The 18,232-nt window shown below is 34.5% G+C and overlaps 1 protein-coding gene across 1 annotated transcript in view; it reads right to left on the bottom strand.

Annotated features, from left to right (window-relative positions):
* JMY (junction mediating and regulatory protein, p53 cofactor) overlaps positions 1 to 18,232 on the bottom strand; it is an 82,432-nt gene that overhangs the window by 38,917 nt on the left and 25,283 nt on the right. The window contains exon 3 of the mRNA XM_044663280.1: positions 2,912 to 3,085. Within this exon, the coding sequence (XP_044519215.1) occupies positions 2,912 to 3,085 (174 nt within the window). The remainder of the gene's footprint in view (positions 1 to 2,911; positions 3,086 to 18,232) is intronic.

The following is an 18,232-nucleotide window of genomic DNA, read 5'->3' as shown; positions in this document are numbered from 1 at the left end:
TCTCATTACTGATAATTAGTATAGTATATCAGACATATTAGCCCAAATGTATCTGCTAGATGGACAGGAAAATGCCCTAATATTCTAAATACCAACATTCTTTACATTGCAGTAAATCTAACCTGTGCTCAGAAAGACTAAATTGCAATAAATGGCATAAAGTGATTTTGATTGCTTTAAGTAGGATGATCCCGATAAACACAGTCCAGAAAGCATAATAAAACATCCTAGTATAATGAGTTTTGATGAAACTTCTCTAATGATCATTTAGTTGGCTATATAAAATGTATAGGAAAATGTATATAAAATGTAAAGGAGGGGCAGCTGGGTAGCTCAGTGGATTGAGAGCCAGGCCTAGAGACAGGAGGTCCTAGGTTCAGATCCGGCCTCAGACACTTCCCAGCTGTGTGAGCCTGGGCAAGTCACTTGACCCCCATTGCCTACCCTTACCACTCTTCCATCTACACAGAAGTGAAGGGCTTAAAACAAAAAATAAAATAAATAAATGAACAAACAAACAAATAAACAAACAAACAAATAAATGGATGAAATGTAAAGGAAGTTGTTAGTGCAGTGGAAAGAGCAATGAACTTAGAATTAGAGTGCTTGGGTTCCAATTCTATATTTGACCCTTAAGTGTCTTTGTGAATTTGGCCAATTTCCTTTAAGGGGGCAGCAAGTAGACTCAGTGTGCTCTTTGTGGTGGCAAAAAATTGGAAAATGAGGGGGTGTCCATCAATTGGGGAATGGCTGAATAAATTGTGGTATCTGATAGTGATGTAATTCTATTGTGCTGAAAGGAATGATGAACTGGAGGAATTTCATTTGAACTGGAAAGACCTCCAGGAATTGATGCAGAGTGAAAGGAGAAGAACCAGGAGACCATTCTACAAAGAGACATGCCACATTGTGGCACAATCGAATGTAACAGACTTTTCTATTAGCAGCAATGCAATGATCCAGGGCAATCCAGAGGAATTTATGAAAAAGAATGCTATCCACATCCAGAGGAACACATTAGAAAAACATATGATTTATTACGTGGTTCTGTGGGGATGATTAGGATGTGAGCATAAAAAGATCACTCTATTGCAAATATGAATAACATGGAAATAGGATTTGAACAATGATACATTTATAACTCAGTGGAATTGCTTGTCAGCTCCTGGAGGGGGGAGGGAAAAGGGAAGGGAAAGAATATGAATCAAGTAACCATGGAAAAATACTCTAAATAAATTAAAAGGAGTCAGGCCTGGAGATGGGAGGTCATAGGTTCAAATCTGACCTCAGACATTTCCTAGCTACATGACCCTGGGCAAGTCATTTAACCCCCTTAGCCTAGTTCTACAATGTATTGATGCTGAGATAGAAGATAAGCATTTAAAAAAAACCTCAAACACACACAAATGCACACATACATAAACATACATATATTTCAGACATACATGCCTCAATGTGTTTATTTTTAAAGGGAGGCTACTTTTAATTACATTATCCTTAATTGAATAGCTATTTTTTAAGCAACACTTTTTATAAGATATAGAAGGGATATAACTCTTCAATTCAAAAGATTTGGTACTGAATGAATAATGTATCCAAAATGGAATCAACATTAATTGATATCTCCTTCCATTTCTAAAACTATGAGCTTCTCAAAAGAGAAAAATGGTTTGACCTTTAGTTTAAATCTAAATAAATAAATATAATTTTTTTAAAAGGTCACAGGAGTAAAGGAGGGGAAATGGTCTGTTAATAGAAAATTTGGCAGAAGTATTTAATATAACTGACATATCTTATTTGAAGCCTCCCAACAAACCGGTGAGAACGACATAACAGACCTAGAAGTTAAAAGAATCTCAGAGGCTATTAGCCTCTGCCCCACACCCCTTTTTGTCCCCAAGACAAAGAGGCAGGATTTGAGGTCCTCTGATTTGAAAAGATGTTCTTTCCACTGTCTCACACTACCTCACTATAGGTATTATGTCCGTTTTAAAAGAGCACATGGCTCCAAGTGGTTAAGTGACTTATCCCTTGATCACACAATTAAAGAGTCAGAAGTAAAATTTAAACCTAAGTCTTTAATGACTCCAAATCTAGAACTCTGCTCACTAAGAAAAAATAGTATTTCCATAGCATTTTTTAAAAAAATTTTTTTAAACCCTTAACTTCTGTGTATTGGCTCCTAGGTGGAAGAGTGCTATGGGTGGGCAATGGGGGTCAAGTGACTTGCCCAGGGTCACACAGCTGGGAAGTGTCTGAGGTCAGATTTGAACCTAGGACCTACCATCTCTAGGCCTGACTCTCAATCCACTGAGCTACCCAGCTGCCCCCCCCTTTTCCATAGCATTTTAAAAGAAATGCTTATTTTAAGTGGTTAGAATGTTTGATAGCTCAAAAGATTCAAAGATCACAAATGCAAATTTTAAAAAAGCTAAAGTTTTAGTTACAATTAGTAAGTTTTTATGCATTATCAAAAGAAGATAAACTAGTATGTTGCTTTTCACATCATTATTCAAATAGACAATTAAAAATTCTTATGGTAAACTGTCTTTATTTGTACTTCTAAGATCATTTGTTTTAATGAAATGACTGATATCAAAAAAGAAATTAATGTATTTGTTCAACACAATCTAATGAGTAGTACAGTTGTACTTCAATAGATCCAACCCATATTATCTAAACATGAAAACTGAATGCCAATGAATTGAACCAAGTCATCCTCAATTCTATGGCACAAGGAATTCCAAACAGTAGTCTTCCCCAAACCTATACCAAGTAAGATGGGGCAGATGGGAGTGTGAGAAAGGAAGCTATCAGACTAGAATACCCAGTGAATTAGTCTCAAACCAAAATAGTAGGGCACTACAAACAATCCAGGTAGACTACTAGTACTAGGCAGAAAAATGTGTACCTTTATTTGTTGTCTTCTCAGCATTGCAAGTTCCCGCATATCTCGAAATGGCTGTAGTAAGTACTGGTATAATTCAGTTGTGGCTTCTGCAAGACTGCTATAAGCTTCATCCTCCATCTGATATAGGTCAAGAAGTTCCACCATACTTTCTGTGTTCTTATGTTTTTCTAACAGCTGAAGAGAGAATTGGATGTTTTTAGAAGGTAATGCAGATATCCCCAAAATAAAGAAGTTGATTACACATATCTTAAATGTCTTTTTTTAACATTAAGCTCCCTAAAATAGCATTCCAAATCCTAGTAGAAGTTTTAAAAAGCATAATATGCTGTTTGTGGCAGGTTTACACAAATTATATGAAAAGCCATAAGAAATCTGCTAAGTAATTGACAGATTTCAAGTTGGTCTCTTCTTCCAATTTTTCTCAGAACATGCCTCATACCAGAATAATTTTCAGTTATTGTTACCATGATACTGTTTAAGCATTTTATGATTCCTTATCTCCTGCTTAAATTCAAACTAGCATAAATGCTGCAACATAATAATAAATAATGCTACATTATTAATGACCAACTAAATGGTCATTTTAAGCTTTCCTACTATTCCACAAAGGAGCCCCTCCACTATTATCAGGAAATTTTCTTGCAATTTTTTATTCACATCACTGACATTTTGGAATTAGGACCTTGCTCAAGATTCATCTCTTTCAGGAAGTCAAGTATAATTTTAACCTCGCCAACTAAAGCAGTATTTCTCAAAAATTACTCCAACTGAAGCAGATTACTCCCTCACATAATTATAATTTCCGCTCTCTTTATTCATGGAACTACATTATCAAACATGTGTCCCTGTGACCTCTAGTTACTTGAAATATGACTATCTCAACTCCAAGTCGACTTTGTTTTTCTGCATTTATTCTATAGCACTACAAAATACACAATGGACACCTTGCAAAATGCCAACTGATTACTTTTCATTCCCTCCAACTTTGAATCTCTTTCCAAAAAGTTCTACAACCTGGATTTGACAATTTGTCCACAAAGTAGTATAAATAACACTTGTATGTGTGCGTGCACACAAACACACACAATTCAATTTTGTTAGGTTACTAAAATTCACTAAGGAAACAATTTTAAAAATTGCTTTGTGATGCTCTACACTAAATTTTAACACCAGTCAATAAACCAATACATAATACGTTGTTTCCTAACTCAGTTCCAATTCGATTTAAGGAATCCTGAAATGATGAAAAGAAAATTCAAAGGCACACTATTTTTTAAGTATTTAAGGTTGTGTTTACATTAAGAAACACATTTTGAGAATGAAGACTTTTGATCTTGAAACACCTTCCGTAACCTTAGGTTCTTTTGCAAAAATATACTGACAAGTTATAAACTTGCCATATGTAATACATAAGTATACATACATATACAATTTACATATTATTTTAAGTCATCTTCAGCATCCCAGGTTCATAAGTCACAAAAAAACTTATCATATCCATTGACTCAGAAATTATGCTCCCATGGAGGTCCCTCTATCCAACCCCCTGTTCCTATTCCAAAAGGCTGTCATATGCACTATTTGTAGCAGTACTTTTCATGGTAGCAAAGGATTAGAAACAAAGTGAATACCTTTGATACAAGAATGGCTAATATACAAATGTATTGAAATAAGAAATGATAAACATAATGAATATTGAGAAACACAGCAAGACATGAACTGATACAAAGCAAGCAGATCCAGGACAACTATTTACAATATTTACAAAAACATAAATGTAAAAGAAAAACCACCACAAACAACTGAAAACTAAATGTTGTGAACAGGGAAAGGGTTATGAAATGAGGTCAACATCACTGGAGAAAAGAGAATTTCCTCACCAGGATGACCAGGGTTATCCATTTATCCTTTACTAAAATTATAAATGAAGTACCTATTCCCCTCTACCTTTACCACAATGTCCTATTGTCAATGCATCATCATAGTATAGAGATAACTTGAGGTTTTTCAAGGATAATGAATTATTGGCAGTATTAATAAAGCAAAAGGAAGGGAAGCTAAGAGACTCAACAAAGCAAATTCATTTTACAGACTGAACTAGAAAGAAGATAACAGCAGAAAGATGTGGAAATACTCCAAAAACTCCTATAACAAATTGTTTTGACCATTAAGGATGGTAGAGCCACATTTGGCCCATTTACATTTAAAAGAAAGGTCAAAGATTTGGAACTGAATAAGTACCAGAAGTAGTACATGCCAGATGTGACATGATTTGAGGGCATTCTATTTTCACTTTTATTGGTGGTTTGTTACCTGAGGTCTTTAGTAACAAAGTACAGGGTTAAGTAAAAGAAAAATAGAGTCTAAAAGTTCAAACATTTCTATAACACCTTCCCCCATTGTTCTATTTTTTTTAACAGAAGAAATATTTCCCTGGTGATCCACAATGGAGGTGAGATCAAATAATTTCTTGTAACAAATACGCATTCCTTGATGTATGTATAACATATGTACACGTGTATATAGAGATGTCTCGTTCTATACACTATACCTATGTCACCTCTTTGTAAAACATAGATAGCATTTTATCATTATGGCTATTGTTCAATTGTAAATGAATGAATGAATGAATGAATGAACGAATGAATAAATGAATAAATGAGCAAACAAACAAATAAATAAATAAATAAATAAATAAGCAAGCAAGCAAGCAAGCAAATAAATAAGTAAATAAATGAGATCGCTCATAAAGTTCTTTGGCATTGCTCTTCTTTAATTGGGATATTTTTCAATCCAGTGGTCACTGTTAAGTTTCCCAAATTTGTTAGTATATTAAGTGCAATACTTTAAGAGGATCATCTTTTAGAATTTTAAATAGCTCAAGCTGGCATTGTCACACCTCCACTAGACTTATTAGCAATGCTTCCTATGGTCCACTTGAATTAATTTTCTAGGATATTCAGCTTTAGATCAGTAACAACATCATGGTTGTTTAGTTCTTCTGGGCATTCTTGCTTATCTCTTCTACTTCTGTTAGTCTGCTGTTTTTGTCTTTTATCATGTCCATTATCATGCAAAAATGTTCCTCTGATCTCTAATTTTTTTGAAGAGATTGCTTGCCTTTCCCATCTCTTTTCTATTTCTCTGCATTGCTCATTTAAGAAAACCTTGCTATTCTCTAGAATTCTGCTTCAGTTGGATATAGCTTTCCCTTTTTCTCCTTTATCTTCACTTTCTTTCTTTCTTCAGTTATATGTAAAGTCTCATGAAAAATGACTATTCCTATCTTTTTGTCATCTTTGTCAAATTTCTGGTTATGAAGTAAGCTGAGTATTGTTTTATTGTACTTTTCTCTTATTAATGATATGGAGCATTCTTTCATGTGGTAGTTAATAGTGTGTAATTCATTAATTTCATTAATATTCCTTGGGCATTTGGGTAGGGGGAAATGGTTTCTGGGCATTATGTGTTGAAATGGGAGGATGGGGGAAGACAGGAAATACTTGCATTTTCCAATATACTTTTCCAATTTTTACCCTTATCTACCTTACCTTATTCCTTATTACAGTGTGTACATAAATATATATACATATGTATGTTGTCCATATCTTGAATAACAAACCTTTATCTGAAAAATTGAATACTAATTTCACTTCTCTTATCCTAGATGCTGTAATTGGGCAGAGGCTTTTAAGGTTGCATATAATCAAAATTACTTAATTTATCTTTCTGTAATTGCCTTTATCTCTTTTAATTTTATCAGATCCATTTTGAATTTATTATGAAAGGTGCTGGATTAAACCTAATTTCTTCTGTCAAACTGCTTCCCAGGTTTCCAGAAATTTTTGTCAATATACAGTTCTTTCCTGATTTATATTTTCAGATTTATTAAACAGGGTTATTACTCAATTATACCGTTACTGATTCTTCTTTTGTCTAGTCTGTTTCATTATTGACTTCTCTATTTTTTGACCAGTACCAAATGGTTCTAATGATTGCTGCTTTATAATAGTTTGAGGTCTAAAAATGCTTTTTATTCATCAAATTACTGTATCAAATTTTTCTTCATTGAAGACAACGCAACCACCATGTTTATTTAGATTTTAACACCACAGACTCTAATATGCTACACATCAGAAATGCAGGAATGACAGTAAGGAAAAATGGCAAAAAAAGTAGCTGGAATAGAAATAATGGAGATCTATGCTAAAAGCAACTATGAGGGTTGGGGAGGGAGGAGAGCAGGAAGAGAGGAGGAGAGAGAAAGAAAGCTGATATATAATTACCATTAAAAAAGATCAAGAAAATATCACTGTTCACTCTTGTAACTTCTTTGGCATTTCTACAAGATTTCTGAGAATAGTCTACACACATATTAAGGGCACCTAGGAAAATATGAGAAAAGAACAGGCATGCTTCTGTAAATGATATTGTAGAACAGTAGAAGATGCCAGTGTACTTATTGTTTGCTGACTATTAAAAATAACATTTGATTTGCTAAAGCATAATGTCCCCTTAAAGCAATGATTCCCAAAGTGGGCACCACCACCCCTGGTAGGTGCTGCAGTGATCCAAGGTGGGCGGTGGTGGCCACAGGTGCATTTGGGTACAGTGAATAACTGTGTAAGGGGGCGGTGATGAGACAGGGGGCACTAAGTAATGTTTTTTCTGGAAAGAGGGCGGTAGGCCAAAAAAGTTTGGGAACCACTGCTTTCAAAGCTCTCTCCAACAAATATCTCCCATACAAGCTTCCTTGAAAGATAAGAGAGAACTTTGGAATCTCTATCTTGATATGTCATAAAACAGCAAGAAGTATGCTGACAAAGGGGATTTGCCACTGTCTTGGAAGATTCCAAAGAAAAGCCTAAATGTAAAAGACTATATGAATGGTGAAAGCCTGTAAATGCTTTCATTAACAGATGACACTATACTGATAGTATCAAGCCAAACTTTTCCAAATGAGATCTAACTCATGTTTGGTCTAACTTAAGTGAATGAAAAATGATTATTGTCTAAATCATAACTTGCAGGTGGATGAACAGGTCAAAAGAGGCGGTACATCAGACCATATTTTGGAAACTATGATTGAATAATTAAGTGGGCCCAATATTGTTGTTAATTAGTCAACATTTAAGTGTTTAAACTTCCAGGTACCCCCTAAAAGCTCCAAAAACCTCCAAAAGGTCAATTAGGCAGTTCTTTCCCCCAAATGGCTCATATTCTAATAGGATTTGGGTCAATCCTTCCTAATTATTGCTTAGCTTTGGATTACTTCTTCTAGTTTGTGGCTATTTCATGCCCTTTTTTTTCCTCGAAGTGGAAGAGGTTTGGGTAAAGAGTGGAGGTAAGCAGGGAACTGAAAAAAGAGAAGGGATTTGTGTGAAAAGCTGACTGGAGCATTTAGAGAGGCAGAGCTGAAAAGGAGTGTTGAGAGGACAAGCATTAATTGTTGTTCCTTCTCAGTGTCAAGTGTCATGTTGAGCCAGAGATTCTATCTCTGATTAAACCAGAATGTGTCACAAATGGAAAAATTAGTATGTAGGAGAATTCTGAATCTGTTAGGGTTTCTTGACAATAAAGGAAATTCATTTGACTTACTAATCATTTAAAATCACAAGTCAATCAGTTATTGCCTTTTGAATAGGACATTCCTACTACAATAAGTAAAATTCTATGTTAGTGTGTGAACAAGAGCCTATTAGAGTAATAAAGAAATTTAAAAAGATTCTTCCTTCACTTTCTGAAGTTTGATTCACTTATTTTTAATTTTTAATATAATAAGAAATCATGTAATGGAAGCATCCAAAAGATCCAACTTTAAGCATTTTGGTTTATTATCCATTAAGTTATATATATCATATTATTTATCGCTGTGTAAAAGGTGCATGTTACTGAAAAATTATCCATAAAATTTGCAGATAAAATAAAGTATTATAAACATTCTTTAGATGACCCTTTGTGCCATACTTTATACTACTTCTAACATGATGATAATTTCAAGACTTAAAAAAAATTGTTTAAATTTCTACTTTGTGAAGAAACTATTCTCCTTTTTAAAATTATCAGTTTAAGGGGCAGCTAGGTAGCTCAGAGGATAAAAAGCCAAGTCTGGAGACAAAAGGTCTTGGTCAAATATGACCTTAAGATATTTCCTAGCTCTGCAACCATGGGCAAAATCACATAATCCCAATTGCCTCGCCCTTACCACTCTTCTGCCTTGGAAATTATGCTTAGTATTGATTCTAAGGCAGATGGTATTTTTAAAAATTTTTTAAAATTATCTGTTTTCAAAATTTAAGTTTTACCTTTGTTGTGTGGCAAGTAAATGTAATAAAGGTATGCTGAGGCATAACCAGTTAAAAAGGCGTAACAAAAGTGACATGCTATAACATAACAGTTATACTGTTATCAAAGCTGGTCAGATCATCCACCTCAGTAAGGTCTTCTACCCAATGATAAGGGGAAGAGACCCTCTTTATTGACATTCAGGTATTAGGTGGAGTGGGTCTGGGTAGTTTTGGAATATTACAACTGGAAAAGTGAATTGGCATTCAGTGTGCTAATTATGGCCCCTTAATGACAATTAAGGAATGTTAATTGTTTTATAGGTCTCCTCTGCCTCAATAATCTCTGTTAGGGAACTAGAACCACCAAGTTTGCTGTCCTCTTGGGGGAGATCAAGCCTCCCCTAATTGCACAAGCACAGGCAAGACAGGAACAGAGAACATGTCTTTTTGTGGGTGGCACCAGGTTAAGCCGGTTGGGGCTTACAGATAGCAGATGGATTTCCATGGAGCTAATAGCCTGATTGATATAAATTCTTTTAAGTCACACTTTTAAATTAACTCAGACTAGGAAAAACTGCATTACTGAGCAAGTTGAGTTCAGGCAGATACTAACAATTAAAAAACAATATAGCAGAAATCAAAGTAATATTAATTTTTTATCTTCACAGTTGCATGTTTTTTAAATACTCAAGGAATCATCTTTGTGTTTTTAAATGTGAGTAAAATAATGCCAGTTGACAGAATTGATTACAAGAAAGTATGAAAATGACTTCTGAAAGTTGGTGGCTCTACCAACTGAACTATTATTTACCACCGTGTCTTGATATTGTAAGTGACCCTTATAAGTGTCTTGATATCGTAAGTAAAATCACTTACTGAATTGAAATGTCAATGATAGGTAATATCATGTTACATAATTATTTTGGAAGCACTAAAAAGTTGTTTTCTCTAGGATTATTTTCTTTCTTCCTTTTAAAAAAATTCCTTATCTTCTGACTTAGAATCAGTACTAAGTATTGGCTCCAGGGCAAAATAGTGTGATAAAGGTTGAGCAACTGGAGTTAAGTGACTTTTCCAGGGCCACACACTTCTGTCTGAATCCAGATGTGAACCCAGGACCTCCTCTCCAAGCCTGGCTCTCTTTAAACTACCTAGCTGACTAGTTTGTTTTTTTGTTTGTTTGTTGTTTTGCCTCACACTTTACTTCTACAATTATCACACAAAGAAACAAATCACATTAATTTATAAATTCTATTTTTAAGGCTGTCTCACAAGCATTAGTATCATACTGGAATAAAATGACACAATAGTGAAATTGATTAAAACCTCATGTCTCCCTCCCCTTGTTTACAACTTTCCCTACACATCTGCCCTCCCCCCAAAGAATATTTGTTGGAGGAAACCTGCTTATCAAAGTTTCCTGAATCATCCATTTCAAATCAATCCAGTCCAGACAGGAGGAGAAGGGATATATGAAAATGATGACTGCTGATATAAAAATGGTCAAATTTCAGAGAATGAGTGTTCTGATTCATGTCTGAATGGCCATTTCTGCCTAAGAAAGGTGAGATGAGTCATATGTCACTCACTGTGGAAGCTAGTCATTGGAATTACTATAGCTATTCGAGACTAAAAGCATTTCCAAAAAATTGGGACCAGAAAAAAGATAGTTTAATAAACTGAAAAATGTATATTAACTTTATCAGACTGTAATCTTTTATTCTCTTCTTCCAAGTTTCCAAAAATTTTGTTATTCTTTAATTATTTTAAAGAATGTATTATTTAAGTGGATTCGGGAATCCTATGGAAGTCACTATTTAAAATGTTTAAAGTTTCAATAGTATATCTAAGTCCTGGAACATGCAAATGAAGTTGGAACTCTGTATCTATGTAGAATAAAAAATTAATGATGGAGCTATTTACAAAGAATAGCAAGCTATCTCTGGATTTAAACTGCTAGCATTTTGGAAATAAGTCTTTTCTGTTTAGGGAGACAGCCTGGCTTAGGGGAAATAATGGACTTAGGGTCAGAAGACTTGGGTTCAAATCTCAGATTCACTGCATACTAGTTGTGTTATCTTCAGTCAAATCATTAACCTTTGTTTTAAAGATGAAAAAAGAAAAAAGAAAAATACTTCTAGTTCACTCTTCTTCCATGAGATCATGCATAAATCACTCCATAACTGTAAATCACTATATAAATGTCATCTAACATTACTAGGTAAATATAAACCATCTCTTTCTCATCTATAAGTGAAATTGAAATAGATGTATGGTTTCTTTCAGCTCTAAATCTTATGATCTATCCAATAATCCCAAATCCAACCTCAAAATGGTTTACTGATATTTGCTCAATGTCTTCAGGAATATTGTAATAAACATGTTAGAGATTAAAGAAAAATAAATGGCAACATATATAACAACAGTAAGATTTTAGCTGGGTCATGGCAGAGTTAATGCATGATGGTTCTTTCCAGGACAATACAAATCAATACTTTGCTTTAACTTCTTTTTTTAAGTCACTAAAAAAATACCATTTTATAGCTAAGAATTTGAAAACTAGGGGCTGTTAACATTTACACACAAAATTTTATGTATTTTTATAGTAAACCATTATACATTTCCCACCTTTTACACATGTACACCCAAGTGACAAAGAATTAAACTGTGTAATAAAATTAGAGCTGTGTACAGTAAATTTACAAAAATATCTGTAACATATCCCACACACATAGCTCATCCCCAGCATTTTATGGGGCTCTTATGCAGAAACTGAACTTAATACCTTTGCACACAAGTGCATAGCATCTCGTTAACACTGTTAATTTATTAATCTGTCTTCCTTGCTATTAAGTTTCATGCTTTTCCAACATTACATTATCTTAAACCAATTACAGCTTTCAATTGGTTAGTCTATTTTAGCTAACATATTTGTATTCTGCTAGTGATAAATTAACCATGAAATACACTATATTCAGTAAATGAAAGAATATAACCAATAAAAAAGACTATCAACAAAGTATGCATTAATTTTATAATCTTAATTTTATAAGGAATGAGTGGGTCTATATGTAGTAAATTTGGATTCTTGATAAAATTAAAATAACAGATTCTTTCCAACTAAGATTCTATGAGAATAATAACAACAAAGATTTTAGGGTTATTAAAAGGATTAGGCTGAAAGAAAAATAAACAAGAGAATGATTAAGTCAGTTAATAGGATTGAATTGGTGGACAGAAAAGGGTCCTGAATTAAAGTTGTGGATCAATGGCTGCAGGGTGAGAGTGAAAGAGGTTAGTTTATAAAGGAAGCAAAATGAACTGGAGACTGGAGGAGATTAAATAGGATATAAAGAGAGGGGGGACTAGAAACCACGTCCCCATGAGAAAAAAATGGATGTTTAGCTCCGAAAGGAAGACTTAACATGTTAGCATGTTAACTATCTTCAAACATTTGAAAACCTGCCATATGGATGAGTAATTAGGTATTTTCCATGACCCAAAAAGGCAGAAGTAAAAACAATTAGTAAAAGTTACAGAGATTTGGAATAAATGTGTAAGGGGAAACTTCCTAACAATTAGCCCTATCCCAAAATGAAATGGAACTCAGGAGGTTCTGAGTTCCGGAACTGTGTAGCTCTTGAAAAAGAAGCTAGGTAGCCATTCAGGAGCTTAGAATCTGGAAATCAGGGAGTAGGACCAAGATAGTAGATTATAGGCAGCAAGTCAGGCAAACTCTCCCAACACTCTTCCTCCAAATAGCTTTAAGGTAACTGCTCAAAAATAAAATTTTGAAGCAGAGCCAAAAAAAGATCAGAGTAAGACATTTTTCAAGTCTAAAACAATTTAGCTGGAAAGATCTATGACATGGGGTAGTAGCCAACTGTATCATTGGTGGTAGCAGTAGCCCTGGGAGCTCTCAGTGCAGAAACAAGTTTAAAAAACTGGTTAGAAAGGGATTAAAGGGGGAGTGTTTGCTGGCATTGGGTACAGCTAGTGCTGAATGGAAACTATTGCACGTACACAGTTCTGGGCTGCACCAAAATTTACTGAAGAAAATGATTCCTTAAAAAACAGAAGAAGCCAAATGGAAAAAGAGGTAGAAAAGCTCACTGAAGAAAATCACAAACAAAAGTCAAAAGAAACAAAACAAAAACAAAATACAAAGTCAAAAGAAACTGTGAAATCTCATCAGAAAAACAACGGAACTGGCTAATTTAAGAATCATTAAACTTCCTAAAAGTCATGATTTTTTTAAAAAGCCTCAACATATTTCAAGAAATTATCAAGGAAAGCTGCTCCAATAGCCTTAGATCCAGAGGTAAAATATAAACTAAAAGAATCTGCAGATTGGCTCCTAAAGAAATCCCAGAATGAAAACAATATTCGAGCCCACTTCCAGAGTCCAAAGTCAAGAAGAAAACATTATAAGCAACCAGAAATTAACCTTTCAAATACTGTGGAACCATACACAGTCAGAATCACACAAGATTTAACACCTTCCACATTAAAGTAGTGGAGGGCTTGGAATATAATATTCTAGAAGGATCTATGCAGAACACAGTCAAGAATAAACTACCAAGCAAAACTGAGTATAATCTTTCAAGGGGGAAAAAAGGAAATTTAAATAATTAGATGACACCTATCAGATTGACTAAAAAGATAAAAGGGCAAAATGACAAACATTGGAGAGAGAATGGGACTCATGAAAAAAATATTCACCACCTTAGAAACATACCATTCTTCACTTTGTTTCCTCCATGAATTTTTCTCTAGTGTAAGCAATAATGTGTCTTTATTTTACAACATGAAGAACAGGAAAATATGTATTATGATGATATATATAATCTATATTACCTGTCTTCTGGGTGAGGGGTGGGGAGAGAAAAAAAGTTTTTGGAATTTGTTTCTCTTAGATAAACACTGTAACATATTATATATTTCTAACAAATCTTATGTGTTTAATATTATTGTTACATTACATATATTGTTGTTTTTAATGGTAAAAAATGAAGGGTAATCATAAAACTGTTCATTCCTAAACGGAGAGAGACCTTTCTTAGTGGGAGGGGAAGGAAAGGGAAGAAGAACTCAAAAGATAAAGAATGTTTCTTTGCTAAAATTTAAAAAGAGAATTAGGAACTCATTCATTTCTTCTTGTTTTATAAACCAAGAAGCTGAGACTCAAGATCCTACAGTAGAAGGGGGCAGCTGGGTACCTCAGAGGATTGAGAACCAGGCCTAGAGAGACTGGAGGTCCTGGGTTCAAATCTGGCCTCAGACACTTCCCAGCTGTGTGACCCTGGGCAAGTGACTTGACCCCCATTGCCTAGCCCTTACTGCTCCTTCTGCCTTGGAGCCAATACAGTATTGAAGGACAGGGTTATTTAAAAAAAAAAGGTGTTTCCAAACCCAGTGTTCTAGCCATTATACCATGGCTGGCTCTTGCTGCGGGCATTTTAAAGGTAATAGGTAACATAACTAACTGATTTCTGAAATTGCCAATAAGGACTTGAGAACAGCCTTAGGGCTTTTATTCAAGAATGCTTTCATGAGGTTCACCATAGATGATACCATAACAGCATTTTAAAGTAATAATGGGAAGTTACAGTTACAGCAAAGATGGAACTGAGAAGGAAAGCTTAAGTAAAATCTTTTTAAAACATTTGTTTTCACTTAAAAACTTCACTTAAAACTATAGAATTTTGCTTTCTTTATTCATGTAACAGAAACAAAATAATTTCCCAAGCTTCTCCTTAGATTTCTTTTCTTTCAGTCATAATTTTTCATTTATCTTGATTTTTGTCAATTCCCTTTACCATCTTCTAATTCCTTGAAATTCCTTACTGTAAAGCACCAGAGGATGATTTTTCTAATCACGTAGAAATTCAACCCTCTAAAAGGCCTTCAGTAATAGTAATATATATATATGAAAAATCAATTTCTACATATGTGGAAGATCTCCCCTTCTTTTCCTGGCTGGATTTTTGGTCAGATCAATGAACAATGACTTTCCTTGTCTTATTTTTCCTACCATATTAGGAATATTAGCTCCAAGCAAAAAAAGTGTAATATTAAACAAACTCTTCACCTACCTGTCAAACTCTTTCCTCTCAAGTTTCTTGCAATTAAAAACTGACTGTCCTTTTAACTTTCCATTTCCAAGTATGAGAAAGGATTTATCTCCCCTTTGTTTTAATTTAATCAACCAGGAGCCTGGAGGTCCTTTAACATTGCTATGTTTAAGGATACACACACCCACAGTGAAAGGAAGTTGAAACCAACAGGAAATTGATCCCACAAGCACTGATCCCCTGGGCAGTGTCAGGCAAATTAAGGAACTATGATTGGTTTCTGAGATGTGACATGGGAGAGCTAATGGTTGGAGAAATCTGCTTATAAAAGCAAGACTAAGATTCAGATTCACATTCTGACTCTGGCATTGGTGACTCTTGCTGATGAGATTTTCCTGGAGTTCTGGCTAGAGATTGGACCCTGTTGGTGGTGAGCTGGATTCCTTAGCAAGGGCACATGGGGTGGTAGGGTAGGCAACTCCCTACCTCCTTCCTACATTTCCCTCTAGTTACTATCTCTACTTTGATGTAATAAAGCTATTAATAATCTCATAAATTTTAATCATTACTAAAGTCTCTTTCCCATTCACCCCCTTGAAGAGGGTTCCAACAAGTGCTCAAATGTTGTAACTATTCTTCTACTTGGGAGTAACAATTTGAATGAAAGATTCCTTGGAGCTGGGGGAGCCCCCCCCCTCAACCTAAGTCCAAACCTAGGACCCCCCAAAATCCTCAACCAGGCAACCAGGTATATGCACCCCCTCCCTTTCAAGAGACATAAGATTATTGGCAAATGGTTCTCTTCTAAATTTTAGAAACTTCAAAAAAAAACCCCAAACAGTCCAGAACTTTGTTTAAAAAGAACATAATTTTAAATTGGTATGCATTAATCAGTGATTAAGTTATTTTTAGCAACTGTGATAACCTAATAATCTAAACTAAGCACAGTAACAACATAATCATTAACTATTCTAGGGGGTAGCTGGGTGGCTCAGTGGATTGAAAGTCAAGCCTAGAGATTAGAGGCCCTAGGTTGAAATCTGGACACTTCTAGCTGTGTAGATTCTGGGCAAATCACTTGACTCCTTTTGTCTAGCCCTTACTGCTCTTCTGCCTTAGAACCAATACACAATATTGATTCTAAGATAGAAGGTAAAAAACTTCTATAACAAAATAATAAAAACCTGATTTGTAAATTATTAATGTGGCTATTAAAATTTTTTTCTCAACTTAGGGAAATATTAGGCATGTGATATGTGTATGTATCATATATAGCCAAACACACATATGGATCAAGGAATGATTGTCTTTGGAATTCAGTCAATAAACTTCCTTTTAATGAAGAATCAAAAAAGCACAAAAGATCATTCCTTCACAGTTTTCAGAACAATCTAGAAATACTAGATACACACTAAGAGACAACACAGAGATTTTTAAAAAAATGACAAGCTATATGATAGTATATGTGATATAAATGGTAAGTTTAAAGGACTTTACAGAGGTTGACAGATCACCTATAGGCAAAAAGAATGAGACAAGCTTTGTTTTGAAGAGTGATATTTATGGTGGGCCAACATGAAGGAAGGGGTCTGATTTATCTTGAAATTTCATTTTGGGAAAAGCAAAACAGCTGTAGCAAAAGCTTATAATATAAAATCCATAATAATTTCATCATTCATATTATACCAAATTCAATTTTTTAAAGTATCAAAATGATGACATTGTATCTAACACTTTCAAATCCTATTAAACATAACAGTAAAAATCACTAGCACTAATTAAGACCACTAAATATTCTATCTCCTAAAAAGACCTTTCTCTATATTAACTAGCTCACCCTTTCTAAACTAATCACATTACTCCAGAATTAGTTACTAAATAACCAGTATGGTTGTGCATTCCCAACTTAAGGGACATGGAAGTACCTCCAAGAGAAAACAATATATAGTGGTCTTGAAGAGACAGAAAAAATATTATCAACATTTAATAGGAAAAGCTATAAATTTGTACCTTTGACATTTCTAAATTGTAATACTTTGTGATTCTAGTTTAGTTAGCTGGTATCAAACTTCAAAAACTCAAATGGGGGGGGGGGGGTTGCTGGGTAGGCCTAGAGACAGGAGGTCCTAGGTTCAAAACTGGCCTCAAACACTTCCCAGCTGTGTGACCCTGGGCAAGTCACTTAACCCCCATTGCCTAGCTCTTACCACTCTTATTCTTTGGAACCAAAACACAGTATTGATTCTAAGGTGGAAGGTAAATGTCTAAAAAAACAAAACTGTTACAAAACCTCAACTACAGAGAAAGCAAAAGATTTAATAACATATGAGTTATTAAATCTTTTGCTTTCTCTCCGTAGTATAGTATAGCTGATGAAAGCTTAAGAGAGTGGGATTTTACTTTAGTCTTGAAACCAAGGAAACTGGGGGGAGGGGGCACCAAAGTATTCCAGGCCTAGGGGAAAGTCAGTGCAAAGTATATATTTGAGGAACTGTAAGCAGACCATTGTGACTAGATCATAGAACGCATGGTTGAGGAGTAAAATGTAAGAAAAGCTAGAAAGATAGGAAGGAACTAGGTTATGAAGTCTTAAATACTACAAGATGTTATATTTGTATTCTAGAAGTAACAGAGAGTCACTGAAGCTTATTGAGCAAGTGGCATGATTTAAAAAATGGAGGACTAAACTTTCTCTAAACCTCATAACCTCTCAGATCAACCCAAACTAATTACATGGGAGATAAAAACCATCACCATGTCAAACTTGTGGCCTCCTGGCTCTTGTAGCCTTAAAAAATCCCCCAGAGAATTGTTCCAATGCAATTGAGAAATGTTTAATATGACACAGATAATGTTAATTTGTGTTTTTTTTTTAAGATAGAGACTATTTTTTATTTGAGTTTGACACAACTAGTTTAATAACAAGATAACAATCCAATGAACTAATTACAGATTATTTT

The sequence above is a fragment of the Gracilinanus agilis genome, chromosome 1, assembly GCF_016433145.1.
Source record: "Gracilinanus agilis isolate LMUSP501 chromosome 1, AgileGrace, whole genome shotgun sequence".
NCBI lineage: Eukaryota > Metazoa > Chordata > Mammalia > Didelphimorphia > Didelphidae > Gracilinanus > Gracilinanus agilis.
Note: the sequence above shows the minus strand (reverse complement) of the source record. Positions and strands in the feature narration are given on the sequence as shown.